The sequence below is a fragment of the Crinia signifera genome, chromosome 9 (genome assembly GCF_055691185.1).
Source record: "Crinia signifera chromosome 9, ASM5569118v1, whole genome shotgun sequence".
NCBI lineage: Eukaryota > Metazoa > Chordata > Amphibia > Anura > Myobatrachidae > Crinia > Crinia signifera.
In genome coordinates, this window is record NC_139225.1 from 144167653 (window position 1) to 144182637 (window position 14985).

General features: G+C 42.4%; 1 protein-coding gene across 1 annotated transcript; it reads left to right on the forward strand.

The window, feature by feature from the left end:
- The first annotated feature begins 517 nt into the window (after positions 1–517).
- Positions 518–13117, forward strand: LOC146036740 (uncharacterized). Its single transcript, XM_083160631.1, has 6 exons — positions 518–595; positions 5425–5790; positions 7610–7966; positions 9428–9538; positions 12030–12052; positions 12715–13117. Exons 1-6 carry the CDS (start codon positions 526–528, stop codon positions 12847–12849), a joined length of 1062 nt encoding a protein of 353 aa, XP_083016757.1. The 5' UTR covers positions 518–525; the 3' UTR covers positions 12850–13117.
- The last annotated feature ends 1868 nt before the right edge of the window (positions 13118–14985 follow it).

Genomic DNA, 14985 nt, shown 5'->3' on the forward strand with positions numbered 1-14985 from the left:
AAAAGTTTTCCCCCCTTTACCCACTGACTGGGCCATTTTCTCTTCAGCCTGTGCTTTTGCACATCTGATTACCTTCTTAGCCTCCTTCTGTCTAACAAGATACACTTCTTTGTCCTCATTCTTCTGCGTCTGCTTAAATTTCTTAAAGGCCAACTTTTTTGCTTTCACAATACTTGCTACTTCTTTTGCAAACCACAATGGCTTTCTTTTTCTTGTGTTTTTCCTAACTCTTTTGACACAAAGTTCTGTTGCTTTTAGAATTGCACTTTTTAATTTTTCCCACTTATCCTGCACTCCTTCCAAGTTCTTCCACTCTGCCAGGTAGTTCTGAGAGCGGGGACATGTATAATATACTTTCTGGTCACCACAGTGTTTGCACTTTGATAGTTGTCAACACCTTCCGGACCACATTTTCCATGATGTGCATTTGGCTAGGTCATAGGGGGTGGAGCTTAGGTGGGGGTCTAAGAGGCAGCATTCAACCAGTAATTAATTCATCTTGTCTTTGGTGCTGTGTTCCACAGAATGGACCTGTATCTACAATGCTGCTTATTGTCTGCGGCCGTCCTACTTCTTTATTCAGCTGCAGAAACTGGTAAGGAGACGGCCACAGGGATAGTACACACACACACACACACACACACACACATATATATCTGTATATGTATATATATCTTATATATCTAGTGTGGGTTAGACTAGGGACCATTGGATCCTGTTAGGAATCTGAAATGCCTATATGCTACTGTCAGTGATACCAACTGTATATGAATGTCACCTGCTATGCTGTACCTGCTGATGAGAATAAACTACCAAATCTCATCTGAGACCATGTGTTTGTGATCCTTGGCACAAAATATATATATATATATATATATATATATATATATATATATATATATATATATATATATATATATATATATATATATACACACACACACACACACACACACATTATATTACCATGTTCAATGATTTGCAGCTGTAAACTTATCTGTGGCCAAGAGAATATCTGAGACAAGAGAATATCTGTCTATATTATATAATAGAATATATCATTATCTTGGCTTCCTCTTCAATATAAGTTGGATGAAAGCGTTACTCTATCCTGTACACACACATCGATTTGCTTTTGATTTGATGTTATATTCGATTTTCTATTAGATCTGACATTAGATCTTTCCATTCGATTTGGCATTAGATCTGTACTTTTGCATTAGATATCGAATTCGATATCGAATTCGATATACATTCATGGTACAGTACATTGTACACATTCGATTTACTAGATCAAATTCGATATTTCCTTGGCTGTACAGTAGATTTTTCTGTTCGATTTTGTGAAAACGGGAGCGCGCATCGAATCGAATGTAGATCGAAAGTGACACAAAAACCATTCGATTTCATTTAGGATTCGATTTGATTTAGCTTCTTTAAGCAAAATCGAATCGAAAATCGGGAATAATCGATGCATGTGTACATGGCTTTAATCTAAACTATTTATCTATTTATCAGGAATCTGTTCTGTTTTGCAAAAAATATATTTCCATCCATTCCTATATTATTTGCATTTTGTTTTTGTCTTTGGTTCTGCCAGAGCCAAATAATGGAGTTAACTAAAAAATAAAATTTACAGAGAATTTAAAAATGAAGTAAATGAAATTTACAGAGAAACAAACAATGAAGTTTGATTTGAAAATAATCTTAATCATCTCATTGGACGGAGCTGCTGATATATCTACAGGGTAGTTTCACTTATCTACATTTTAATTTATCCCACAGAGAAATATATTATGCAAAAACAATTTTGTACAATTGGATATATATATATATATATATATATATATATATATATATACAGTACTCACGTTGCCTGGTCAAGCAGCTACAGCAGCACCCGGGATTCAGTAGACATCAAACAGCAGGGTTTAACAGCAACGTTTCGACTTTATTGTTAAAATCATCATCAGGCATAAAAATACAAGACAACAGCTTACCTTATATCCCCAAAACCTAAGTGAGAGTTCACCTGCGTTTCCCGCGTCTGGGGATGCTCTCCGTGCAGCGTGCGTCATGTCTACGTCATCAAGCCCTGCACCAAAGACGCGAGGCGCCCCATCCGTCACCCCGGCAACCGGTCCTCAGAGATGACGTCGTCCCACGTGCAGTAGGACACCCAATGGATGTCAGTCCTACACATGAGCGTCACCTCCGAGTCCGTCACCATGGCAACCAGATAGACGCTCCGCGTCCATGGTTAAGGGGATCATTGCACGCAAACAGAATAACACAGTGCCGGGCGTACCTGCAATCCCAAGTGGCCAGCAAGTGAAGGCTAGATAAAACATTAAAAATGGCTGAAGTGACTGAAGCTCAGGCAGGGGAATATAAGTTTACAATAATAGAAGACATTAATGACATATAATATATGTAAATACATTGCCCATCGTCCAGAGCATATAATCGCCAACATCAAACAGGCAATAGACTACCATAGCTAGACATGTATCAATACAAAGATAATGAAACATGAAAAGGACCAACATTACATGAACATAGATAAACCAACTAAATAAAAATAAAGAATAAATGTTATATGAAGTCCTTATAAAAAGGCATGTAGACCAACATGGTCATTAAGGCCATAAGGAGACATAGTCCTCAGCCTATGGATCCACCTTGACTCACAACGAAGGAGGGCCAATGACCTATCACCCCCACATAATTTTTGTGGAATGTGATCAATAATGATATATTGAAGATTGACCATGCTGTGACCAGCCTGTGCAAAATGCCTTGCAACAGGCTGGTCACTGGATCCAGATAGCAAAGCTGCCCGAATAGCAGCACGATGTCCTGCCATCCTGTCACGTAAAGTGCGATCAGACTTTCCTACATAGTGTAGTCCACATGGACAGGAGATTAAATATACTATTTATCTGGTGGTACATGTCAACCTGTATCGAATGCAATACCTCTTCCCACTGAAAAGATGTCTAAAGCTTTCTCCTGGGGTCATGTTTCTACAAGTGGTGCAGATAAGGCATCTGTAGCATCCATTACGTCTTCCCAAGAAGCCCGAAGTAGGGGGCCTACTTGGTGAAGGCGTAATGTCAGTCCTAACCACCCAATCACGTACATTTTTGCCACGTGTATAACATGGCATAATGGCTGTATTGGACAATCCCAGATCTTTATCGGTGCTCAAGCGGGGCCAGTGCTTCCTGGCTACTTGGCGGATAACTCCGCTGCAGGTATTATAGTGATTTACCCAAGGCATCTTTTTATTGGCAGGTTGATCTTGTTTAACCTTAGGGGTCAGCAACGTGGATCTGGGAATCGCCAGTGCTTTGATTTTAGCTTTCTGCAGTAAGTCCAGGTCATACCCCCTAACCAAAAACTTATTCACCATGATATTGATTTGATTGGAGGCTTCTGCCTGACTGCAACAGATCCTGCATGCACGTAAAAACTGGGAAAACGGCAACCCAAACTTTAATGGTTTGGGGTGAAAGATGTCTGAATGCAATATGGTATTACGGTCAGTCTTTTTACAAAACAAGGAAGTGGAAACATACCCATCCTTCAAGCCAACCGCCACATCCAAGAAGTTAACCAGATTAGCATCCAAAGTAAAAGTAAATTTCAAAGGGGAAGATGTACCATTATGTGATAAGATGAAATCCTCAAATTCCTGTTTGGTCCCTGTCCAAATCAGGAATATATCATCAATGTATCTGGAATAAAAATGTATCCTCCCAGATACATGAGGATTTTTGAAAAAGATTTCCTGCTCAGCCCCAAACATGTAGGCATTAGCGTACGATGGGGCCACATCGTACGCTGGGGGCACATTATTGCATGCATGCAATAAAACATATACAATAAACACAAAAACATTAATAAATGTAAAAAAAAATGTAGAAAGTAAAAACTGTTTTAAATATGCAAGCACAGAAGAAGTCTTGGCTCATATAGACTTGATCGCTCAAACGACCCTGTTAATCAAACGCTTTAAATGCAGGTTCCAATTTGGAATAAATTGGAAAGATGGTTATGCTCGTCCTCCCACTAATATAGAGATGGTGATGCCTTTATGTAAGCAGTTAGTATTACTCACACATCCGTCTCCAGAGTAGAATAAGGGCAGGATCACGCAGTATGTATTCCAATACCTGCAGGTAGATTGATCCTTGCTGGCCAGTGGTTGAACCGTTGGTGACAGGTATCTGCTGGCGGGGCTAGCCAGCAGTCTGGCCAATAGTTGCAGGTACCGTCAAATGGAAAAACCTGCTGACAGGGGTGGCTGGTTGTATGTCCACTCCTGATGCCGCTGACCGTTCATGCGGCGTATCCAAACTTCAGACTACAGTCCGTCCAGCTGGCTGGGCTGGAGATGGGTTAGTTCAGCAGCAGGCTGTGGCTTATAAGTGCGGCACATACAGCCGATGGTCAGATGGTGCGGCTGAGAATGTGGGCGCCATCTGCACCTTCTGTACCGGACCCATTGTTTATTATCATCCAGGCTTGGGGTTACCATTCAGTGGGTATGTCCCACGGGTTACCGGTCAGGCGGCTGTGTTTTTGGAGTCCTCAAAAAAAAATCGCGTTTCGCTGCGCTCAGGGCAGCTTTATCAATTCAGAGACTCTGATTTGCGCTGCCCTTGTATGGGAAGAAGGGGGGCGGGCAGCTGACACCCGGTGACATCAGCTGCCCACCCCCGGCGCCCTCACCACGGCTGAATTACCATGGGACGCCCATTTTCATGGGATGCCCATGAAACACTGGGCGTTCCCATGGGTGGTACCCATGTACGCTGCACCACGCCCCCTGTCAGCACTGGGCCGGCGACTATGCAAGTCACCACGTCCATTCAAACAGATGGCCTGCACACGCACATAAGAGAATATGCGCATGCGCAGTCCATCTACATCAAATTTGCAATGGTGAGTATGAATTAGAATGACCTCCATTGTGAAACGCACTCAGTTTATATTACCCAGGTTGAGCTACCCGGCAGAGAGCGGAGTTGAACATGGATTGTCCCAGCTCACGGTGCAGTATAAATGGGTAACCTGGATTGATGGGAACTGGGACCCGTTAGAAGCAATGAAATACCCGTCATTTGTAGATCAACATATCTCCCAGCACCACCAGGACTGGGGTGGTGGTGGTGGTGGTGTGGTGTGGTTGTTAGCACTGAGAGATGATGTATAATTTCTCACTTTACTTTGGTGGAGATGTACTAAGCCTTTAAAAGTGATAAAATGGAGAGTGATAAACCACCAACCAATCAGCTCATAAACTGTCATTTTTCAAACACAGCCTGTAACATGGCAGTTGCTTGTTTGGTGGCTTATCACTCTCTATTTTATTTCTTTTCAAGCTTAGTACATCTGTCCCTTTATCTTTGAAAATAGATGGCAACACACTCCTGGTGGTGACGCAACCCGAGGTCCTCGAAGCTGAAGCTGGGTGGTCGGTGACCATCACCTGCTCCTTTGTGAGTAGAGCTCTGGATTACCTTGTCATATGGACTTTATGCTGCAATAATACTGCGTCTCTCGCTGCACAGCCGCACTACAAACACAGAGTAACTGTACTGACTGCCCACACCAGGAATAACTTGGGAACATTCTCCAATGAGGTGCAGTCTACTATCACCATTGCCAACCTGACAGAGAATGACTCAGGAACCTTCTGTTGCCATGTGATGACAACTCTTCTGGAGGTGGGAACCGGAACTGGAACCCGACTGATGGTGACACCAAAATCACGTCCTGCAGGTATTGTGTTACTAGCTGGTATTATATTGCCAGATACACAGATATAGATATATTCCCATTCTCATATATATCTTCCTGGGTGTGGTATGCGGTTCCGAGAGTTGGGATCCTGACAGTCATTTGCCCGGACTCAGACAGCGTGGCCAGCGCAACAAAGCCCCTTACCTGTCCAGACTGAAGCCTGGGGCTGTCCCCGGTTCCCCTGGGCTGTGGGTACCAGTCTGCTTGTAGTGTAAAAGAAAGAATAAACTATTATATATGGTTGTGGAACAATGTGTCCAAGCAAGCCTTCCCTGCATGCAAGGACTTGGAGAACCACAAGTCCCAGCATGCAGCGCATTAAAGGGTCCACTGAAACTTGTGGTTCCCAGCAATGCAAATAGTAAAATAAACACAGACATCAGAACAATAAAATTTTATTACACTCAGAGCCCTTTCATACATATACTTACCTACCTTGACCCCGTAGGTAGGTCTACCTCCATCTGTCCATCAGCCTGTCCTGAAGAAATCCAATATAAGGTACCTGTGGAAGGAAATTATACTTACGGGGGTCCTCCGACGTAGATCAAGTCCTCTTCAGTCCATGTAGGCATCCCGGGGACTTGGCAAAATAACAAACCGAATACGCGACCAGACTGACAGGAGGAGATGCAAGATGTTTGTTTACATCCGGTGGCTCCTCCTCCCGAATGCCGCTATTGGCCGCCTAGCAACTTCTGATTTTTCGATAGTCCATAGTCCTTATTGTTCTGGTGTCAGTGTGTTTATTTTACTATTTGTATTGCTGTGGAACTACAAGTTTCAGCAGGCCCATTAATTCCCTGCATTCTGGGACTTGTGGTTCTCCAAGTCCCTGCATGCGGGGAAGGCTTGCTGGGACTCATAGTTCCACAGCAATATACAATAGTTTATTCTTTCTTTTACACTACAATCATCCCAGTACCCACAACCCAGGGGTACCGGGACAGCCCCAAGCTTCAGCCTGGGCAGGTAAATTCTGGAGGGGGGGACCCCTTCATTGGGGGGGTCCCCACTTCCCCAGGTCCCCTGCCCAGGCTGACTGGTCAGGGGGTACTGCTTTGGCCACGAGACCTTATATAATAATTGTCCCCCGGCTGTGGCATTACCCTGCTGATTGGTTGGGCCTGGTGCTGGTTCTTTAAATACGGGGGACCCCTACTCATTTTGTGCCCCATATTTTGAGAACCAGGACCGGCCCTTGGGTGTGTTGCTGGTTTAAAAAAAATACAGGGCACCCCTATGTAAATTGTTCCCTAATTTTTTTTAAAGCAGGACCGGCTCTGTGAACCTGGGGCTGGTTACAGCCGTATGGGTGACCCCACACCGTTTTTTTAAATTATTTATTTTGTTTTCTATTTTTTTTACACTCAGCCAAATATGCCTGAAAAAATGTATTTTCCAGGCATATTTTACTGGTATGCCGCTAATTGCTGGTAATTAGTGGCTATATATTACATACGGCCGCTTAGTAAATCAAGAATCATCATTCTTTTCAATGGTGATTCTTATTCGTATTCTGTGGATGACGTATGCATTCATATTCGTAAATACGAATACGAATGTGCCAAATTGAATAGTTTTCAGCTCCAGGAACTGGTAAGGAGATGGCCACAGTGATAGACTGTCTCACACACACACACGCACACACACACACACACACACACACACACACGCATCAGATAAATTATGGAGCCAGAGAGTCATTTAAATAAACTGTCAACTTGTTCCTAACATTTTAGGACTGAGAGATGATTTCTGAGATCTCGATTTAATTATTATTATTATTTTTTTAAAGACAGCGAGACAAACCTGGTGGTGACACAACCTGAGGTCCTCAGAGCGGCAGCTGGGCAGTCTGTGACCATCACCTGCTCCTTTGTGAGTAGTGTTCTGTCTTACAGTGGGACGTGGACTTCAGGCTGCAATAATACTGCGTCTCTCTCTGAGCAGCCGTACTACAAACACAGAGTATATGCCTACACCAGGAATGACTGGGGAACGTCCTCCTATGAGGTGCAGACTATTATCACCATTGCCAACCTGACAGAGAATGACTCAGGAACCTTCTGTTGCCATGTGGAGACTTTTAATGGGGAGAAGGGAACCGGAAATGGAACCCGACTGATGGTGACACCGAGATCATGTCCTGCAGGTATGGTGTTACTAACAGTTACTGGTATTATATTTCCAGGAATGATACAGAAACGATATATTTACTAGGTGATTCATCGCGCCTTACGGGCGCTCTTCACACCGTCGTAAGGGACTGCGACCCCTTAATTTGTGAACGTCTGTATATGAGAAATATGGTTAGAATTGTATGTAAGGCCTGTATTGCAACTTGAGTTATTGGTGAAATGTGTTAAATAGAGAGCATATGATGTGGAAGGGGGTGTGTATTATTTTGTTTAATTAAAAAGCGGTTACAGAGTAAGATGTACATTGATAGTGTGGAGGGTACAGTGACATTTGTGGGTGTGTGGGGGGGGTGTATGCGTGTTGTTGAGGTGTGTGTGTGTGCAATAGCATAGTAGGGTGTTCTTGAGTCAGCGGCTCCCCACTGGCGGAGGTCACGACACAGGAGAACAGGAGGCAGGGCAGTGACAGAGGGCGCGGGGGTCCCACGAATCACGGGAGGGGGGGCACGGGGGTCCTGCGAATCACGGGGGGTCGCGGGGGTCCCGCGAATCACGGGAGGGGGTCACGGGAGTCCCACGAGTCGTGGGGTCTCGCGAATCGCGGGGTCCCGTGAATCGCGGGAGGAGGGGTCGCGGGGGTCCCGCAAATTGCGGGAGGGGGGTTTTAATAACTGGAGGTGGGTTTGAATTGCGGGGGGGTCCGCGAATCGCGGGAGGGGGCACGGGAGGTGCCGAGGGGGTCCGCAAATCGCGGAAGGGGGGCGCTACCGGGGGTTCCGTGAATCGCAGGAGGGGGCGGGGGGAGGGCTAGAATTGCGGGAGGTACAGTATATATATATACTGGAGAAAAACATCCATGGGTACAAATAAGAAATATAAATTGTCTGTAAAATACCAGAACCTACCAAATCAGCAATGGATATCTATACCGGGTTGAACTAGATGGACGCAAGTCTTTTTTCAGCCTTACCTACTATGTAACTATATATACAGTACATTATATACTATATATTACAGCATACAAAGTACATTATATACTATATATTACAGCATATACAGTACATTATATACTATATATTACAGCATATACAGTACATTATATAATATATATATAACAGCATATACAGTACATTATATACTATATATATATATATAGTATAATTATATACTATATATTACAGCATATACAGTACATTATATACTCTATATTACAGCATATACAGTACATTATATACTATATAATACAGCATATACAGTACATTATATACTATATATTATAGCATATACAGTACATTATATACTATATATTACAGCATATACAGTACATTATATACTATATATAACAATCCTTATGTCTAACACTATTTATAGAAATATATTTAATGCTCAAACCCCATTCATTTTATATTAACCCCTGAGGGGCACATGTACACCCTGGATTCCATTGCCTACAGTAGATTTACATATTTTCACAGATTCAGCAACAAATGGAGATAAGGATCGGTTACTTCTCTGCGTCACTGCAGGGACAGAAGCCTTAATTATAGTGATCCTGCTTGCTGTGGTTATTAAGTATCACCTGCGAGGTAAGTGTCTCTCTCTGGAGTTACCTCCCTAGTAATTACACTTTCATTGTTGTGTGATGGCTTCTGATGTTACCGAACTCCCTTCATGAGACTGTTGGAAATGATATGTATGCAGGTGTTGGTATTACAGAGTTATATAGGTAACACCAGCAGACAATGCAAAGTATGAACAGCATTTGGGGTGACTCTCTATTTGAATAGCCGTACTCACTGTTACATGCACACACACTTATGATGAAGTAGAACTTGAGTAGTTGGAGCAGTGTTTTATACAGTTCCTGCCAATTTTATTGCTGCAGACGGTGAGTTTATGCTATAAATGGCTAGTGGTGTAGGGCTTATAATGGCTTATAGCAGGTATTTACCTCTTCAGTGGCACTCCCAAGTATTTTCCGGGCTATGGCAGACTGGCAAACCCGGAAAATTCTCGGATTTGAGGTTAATTTTGAGAAATGAATAGCAATGACCCATGAGTCTAAATGCCCTAAACCTAAATGGGTTCAAGAGATAAAACTAAAGTCAGCCAAAGGGGGAATAATGTATCTTGGGGTTTATCTCCCAAAATATATACTGCTATTACACTAAAAAAACATTAATAATGCTATGAATCAATTAAGAAAGGAAATACGGGGATGGAGACATCTAAATCTATCATAAATGGGTAGAGAATCTACTACGAATGATATCACTACCAAGATTATTATACCCCCTCCAAAATGTACCTCTTCTACTGACACAGAGAGACACGCTGGAAATTTATAAGCTTTTTCATGACTTTATTTGGAAAGATAAGAAGGCAAGAATTAGCCTAATTAATATGCAACAACGGAGAAATAATGGAGGATTTAATTTGCTCAATGCGACATGGTCTAACCAAGCGGTTAGATTGGCTGTATCCACTCTCTAACCATCTTAGAGATTGGATACAATACAACATTGGAGCAAGGGTTATTATTATTCATTTTCTACATTTAGAAAAATAAAAAATCGACTTAGACATAATAAATAACCCAATATTAATGATAACAAAAAGGCTATGGTTTATATTACGAAAAATCATCAATTAAAACACACAAATTACAATTTTTAACATATACTGTATACAAAATCTGTAGTTTCAAGAAGGTAAAGCAGGGCCCCCCTTTAAGAACTGGAAATAACCGCAGGCAAACCCCTAACATATATACAGGCTGTAGAAGTATGGTGTATTCTCCACACAAAATATCTCATTCCTTCAAACTCAGCACTACTATACAAGACTGGTACTTCAACAACTAACCAAAAGGGACTTGACCAACCCACTTGATATATTATTAAAACAACAGATCCCATATAAAAAAAAAATTCAATCCATTACAGATTTTTATACCAACCGTTAGATTGTGCCAAGATAAAAACTGGCATAATAATATGGAAGGAAAACTTCCCACAAATAATGGTAGAAATTCCTGCTTGAGGAATCAGAGTTATACCTGCTATAATGTATACAGAAATGTTTTACATTATTTTTCACCAAACATATTTATCTCCCAAAAAGAAGGTTTAAAATGGGGCTTTAGATCATAAATGTATAAAATGTAATAAGCCGGGGGCAGACCTGTTTCACTGCCTGTGGCAGTGTACATACATCAAAACAAATTTGAAGTATGGCATTTTGCCATCAATTTATTAGCTAATCCCTTCCCAATAACCCCAGAATGGGCAATTTTTGTGTTAATAGTGAAAGAAATTAAGTTTGCGAAAGGCCCCAAAAAAATAGTTGTTAGCTATATCAGCAGCAGCAAGGAAAAGTATACTCCACATGTGGATAGACAGGTCAGCTCCCGCAATGAAATTGTTTAAAGAGAAATTATTTTATATATTTCGGATGGAGTGGGTGGAGGCAACGCTTCAAAAAGAAAAAAGAGTCAAGGACCTATTTAAAACATGGGAAAGTTTCATAGAAACTCAACCCATAACAATAAGGATACAATTGAGAAAATGCTTCCAAGCAACAAATTGGTATGAAACAAGAACAGTATGAATAGAAGACCCTATTCATTTATTGATTAATTACATAATTAATTAATAGATAGGAATGAAAGGGAGGAGGAGGTTAAATTATTGAATGGACCGGACCACTTACTAGGAGGCAGGAAGATGATAAAGCTGAATCCTGATATCCTAATATGGTATTGAATAAATGTATAAATGATGTATGACACCTGTACAACATGTAAGCTGTGGTAAACCGTTTGCCTCAAAAATGAATAAATAAAGGCTTAAAAAAAAAAAAAATTCTCGGGATTGCCACTGCCGAGTAATTCACAGGCTTGCACAGGACGGGATTTCACTCTGGGTGGGCAGTGTATACACGATTGCAGGACTCTGCAATTTAGCAGCCACATGATCAGATCTGAATAACCCCCTTTCTCTTTAACATTGAATTAATGGTATTAAATAAAATTGCATGAATACATCAAATTAAACTCCTTTTTCTGCTCATTTATAGGTTCATCTGGAAGTAAGAACCAGGTAGGTGAATAGTAAAAAGAATAAATCAGACAGAGAAGGCTGCTTGGTTGTGTAGTCACTAGTGGTGAATTTTAAAATCCACCACTGTGGGAGTGGGATAGTATAGTCTATGGATATACTGTGACTTACTATTCGAAGTCCTACCTGTCAGACACAGACCCTAAAGGTAGTTCTATTGGAAGTCCAGTCCAGGCTGCGATTAGCAGAGAGCTGGCTTCCTATAGGAAGCCACTCCCTGCCTCATTGTCAGCCCGAGCTGGCTTCTATGGGCTGCAGCTGATGCAGTCCAAAGTAGCCTGGGTTTATGCATGTGCAGTCATGCCACCGCTTGCATGCATATGCCAGTCCTGGCTCCTGTCAGCTTCATTATGCAGATGCCAGGACCCACCCAATAGTAGCAGTAGCAGAGGCTGTCTTCCTCCTCCGGCAGGCCCGACAGCATGGCCAGCGGCAGCTCCCTACTCTACATACTGTAAGTAGGAGCCACCGCTGGTAGTCACTAGTGGCATTTGCAAAATAGATTATGGTGCTGAGTTCCAGATGGAAGAGAAGACTTTGACAATGATACTTTATGTTAGTTGGAGTGTTTGGTCTGTGTATTAGACAATCTGTGCTCAAAATCCATACATAATACTTCTACCATTGTGATTCTGACATTGCAGAACGCAGAGAAACCACAGGAACCCGAATCTGAACTTCACTACTCTGAGATCTGTACCAGGAGTCAGGCACCACATCCAAGGGAGAGACACAGTGAGACCGGGGTCACCTACACTGCTGTCATGATTCACCAATAACATCTGACCAACTCTACATTTGGAGTGATGGGGGGGGGGGGGGGGGGTGAAGGAGAGTGAAGGGGGTTTGTTACATAAAGGACACATTTCAAATATCCAACAAAGTGATCAGTCCTCAATATAGAGCTGATATAATATACTTGTGACCTGTAAGTATTCTATGTACTGTGTGTGCTCTCCGGAACACAGTGAGAATTTCTGATTGTGATGTATTACGCCTGATACTTGTATAAATTGTACTGTAGACACAAGGGAACATGACAATGGGCAATGGAGTTACAATAAAACAATAGAATAAAATGTTCCACTTGTTCATCATGTAATGCATTGTCCGTCATTGTATGATAACATGTCATGATAATGGTAAGAAATCCCAGTTATCTCAGCAGGACAGTTCCAGCACAGAATCTTTGTACATTATTTTATACGGAGTCACCATAGAATAAGCTCTATAGTATACACTGTATCACAGGTTTATAAACCCGGTCCTCAGGACCCCACACGGTGCATGTTTTGCAGATCTCCTCACAGAATCGCAAGTGAAATATTTAGTTCCACCTGTGGATCTTTTAAAATGTGTCAATGAGTAATAAGCACACCTGTGCACCTGCTGGGTGATCAGGAAAATGTCCTGGGGACCGAGTTCAAGAACCACTGCACTATATTGTATACTCTGTCCACCAAGGTTCGGTCATTGTAATGTAAGTTATCCATCACTTCTCGACAAAATTGTTTTTGTGTTTAAAATGGGAGATTAGTCTATGGGTTTTGCTTTCTACCCGTACCTCCATGCACTGGGCTACAGAGAATAGGGCCTGTACTGTATCCTAACCTATAAGCACTGGGTTCCAGAGAATATGATCTGTATTGTACTCTGACCTCTAAGCACTAGGCTCCAGATAATAGGGTCTGTATTGTACCCATACCTCCAAGCACTGGGCTCCAGAGAATAGGGTCTGTATTGTACCCATACCTCCAAGCACTGGGCTCCAGAGAATAGGGTCTGTTTTATACCCTAACCACCAAGCACTGGGCTTCAGAGAATAGGGACTGTATTGTACCCTAACCACCAAGCACTGGGCTTCAGAGAATAGGGTCTTTATTGTACACTAACCTCCATGCACTGGGCTCTAGAGAATAGGTCTGTATTGTACCCGTACCTCCATGCACTGGGCTCCAGAAAATATGGCCTATATTGTACCCGTACCTCCAAGCACTGGGCTCCAGAGAATAGGGCCTATACTGTATCCTAACCTCCAAGCACTGGGTTCCAGAGAATATGATCTGTATTGTACTCTGACCTCTAAGCACTAGGCTCCAGATAATAGGGTCTGTATTGTACCCGTACCTCCAAGCACTGGGCTCCAGAGAATAGGGTCTGTATTGTACCCGTACCTCCAAGCACTGGGCTCCAGAGAATAGGGTCTGTTTTGGGTACTTCTTTACTTTCACGGCGCCACTAGATAGGACAGATAGGACAGATAGGACAGATAGGATACTAGATAGGATACGATTTGTATGCGATTTGACATAAGATATCGCATAAGATATAGGATAAGATTTACTATCCATTTCATTACCCCACTATCCACTAGGGCGTGGAGTGAGAATAGAATAGTGTGGCGAGCGCAGCGAGCCACCGAGCCCGAAGCGTGGCGAGCGCAGCGAGCCCCGCGAGGGGACACGGAATGTATTTTATGGAATTGCATGCAAATGGCATGCGATATTGGGGACTTGCTTTCAAACAACATCCGTGTCCCCTCGCGGGGCTCGCTGCGCTCGCCACGCTTCGGGCTCGGTGGCTCGCTGCGCTCGCCACACTATTCTATTCTCACTCCACGCCCTAGTGGATAGTGGGGTAATGAAATGGATAGTAAATCTTATCCTATATCTTATGCGATATCTTATGTCAAATCGCATACAAATCGTATCCTATCTAGTATCCTATCTGTCCTATCCTATATCTTATGCGATATCTTATGTCAAATCGCATACAAATCGTATCCTATCTAGTATCCTATCTGTCCTATCTAGAGTGGCGCCGTGAAAGTAAAGAAGTACCCTGTTTTGTACCCTAACCACCAAGCACTGGGCTTCAGAGAATAGGGTCTGTATTGTACACTAACCTCCATGCAC

Bases quoted from the DNA above. Each gene is read 5' to 3' on its own strand.
- LOC146036740 (XM_083160631.1), top strand. From the start codon at position 526: ATGGACCTGTATCTACAATGCTGCTTATTGTCTGCGGCCGTCCTACTT. The intron at 7,967-9,427 runs GTATGGTGTTAC...ATATTTTCACAG, and splicing joins ACCGAGATCATGTCCTGCAG to ATTCAGCAACAAATGGAGAT. The intron at 12,053-12,714 runs GTAGGTGAATAG...CTGACATTGCAG, and splicing joins CATCTGGAAGTAAGAACCAG to AACGCAGAGAAACCACAGGA.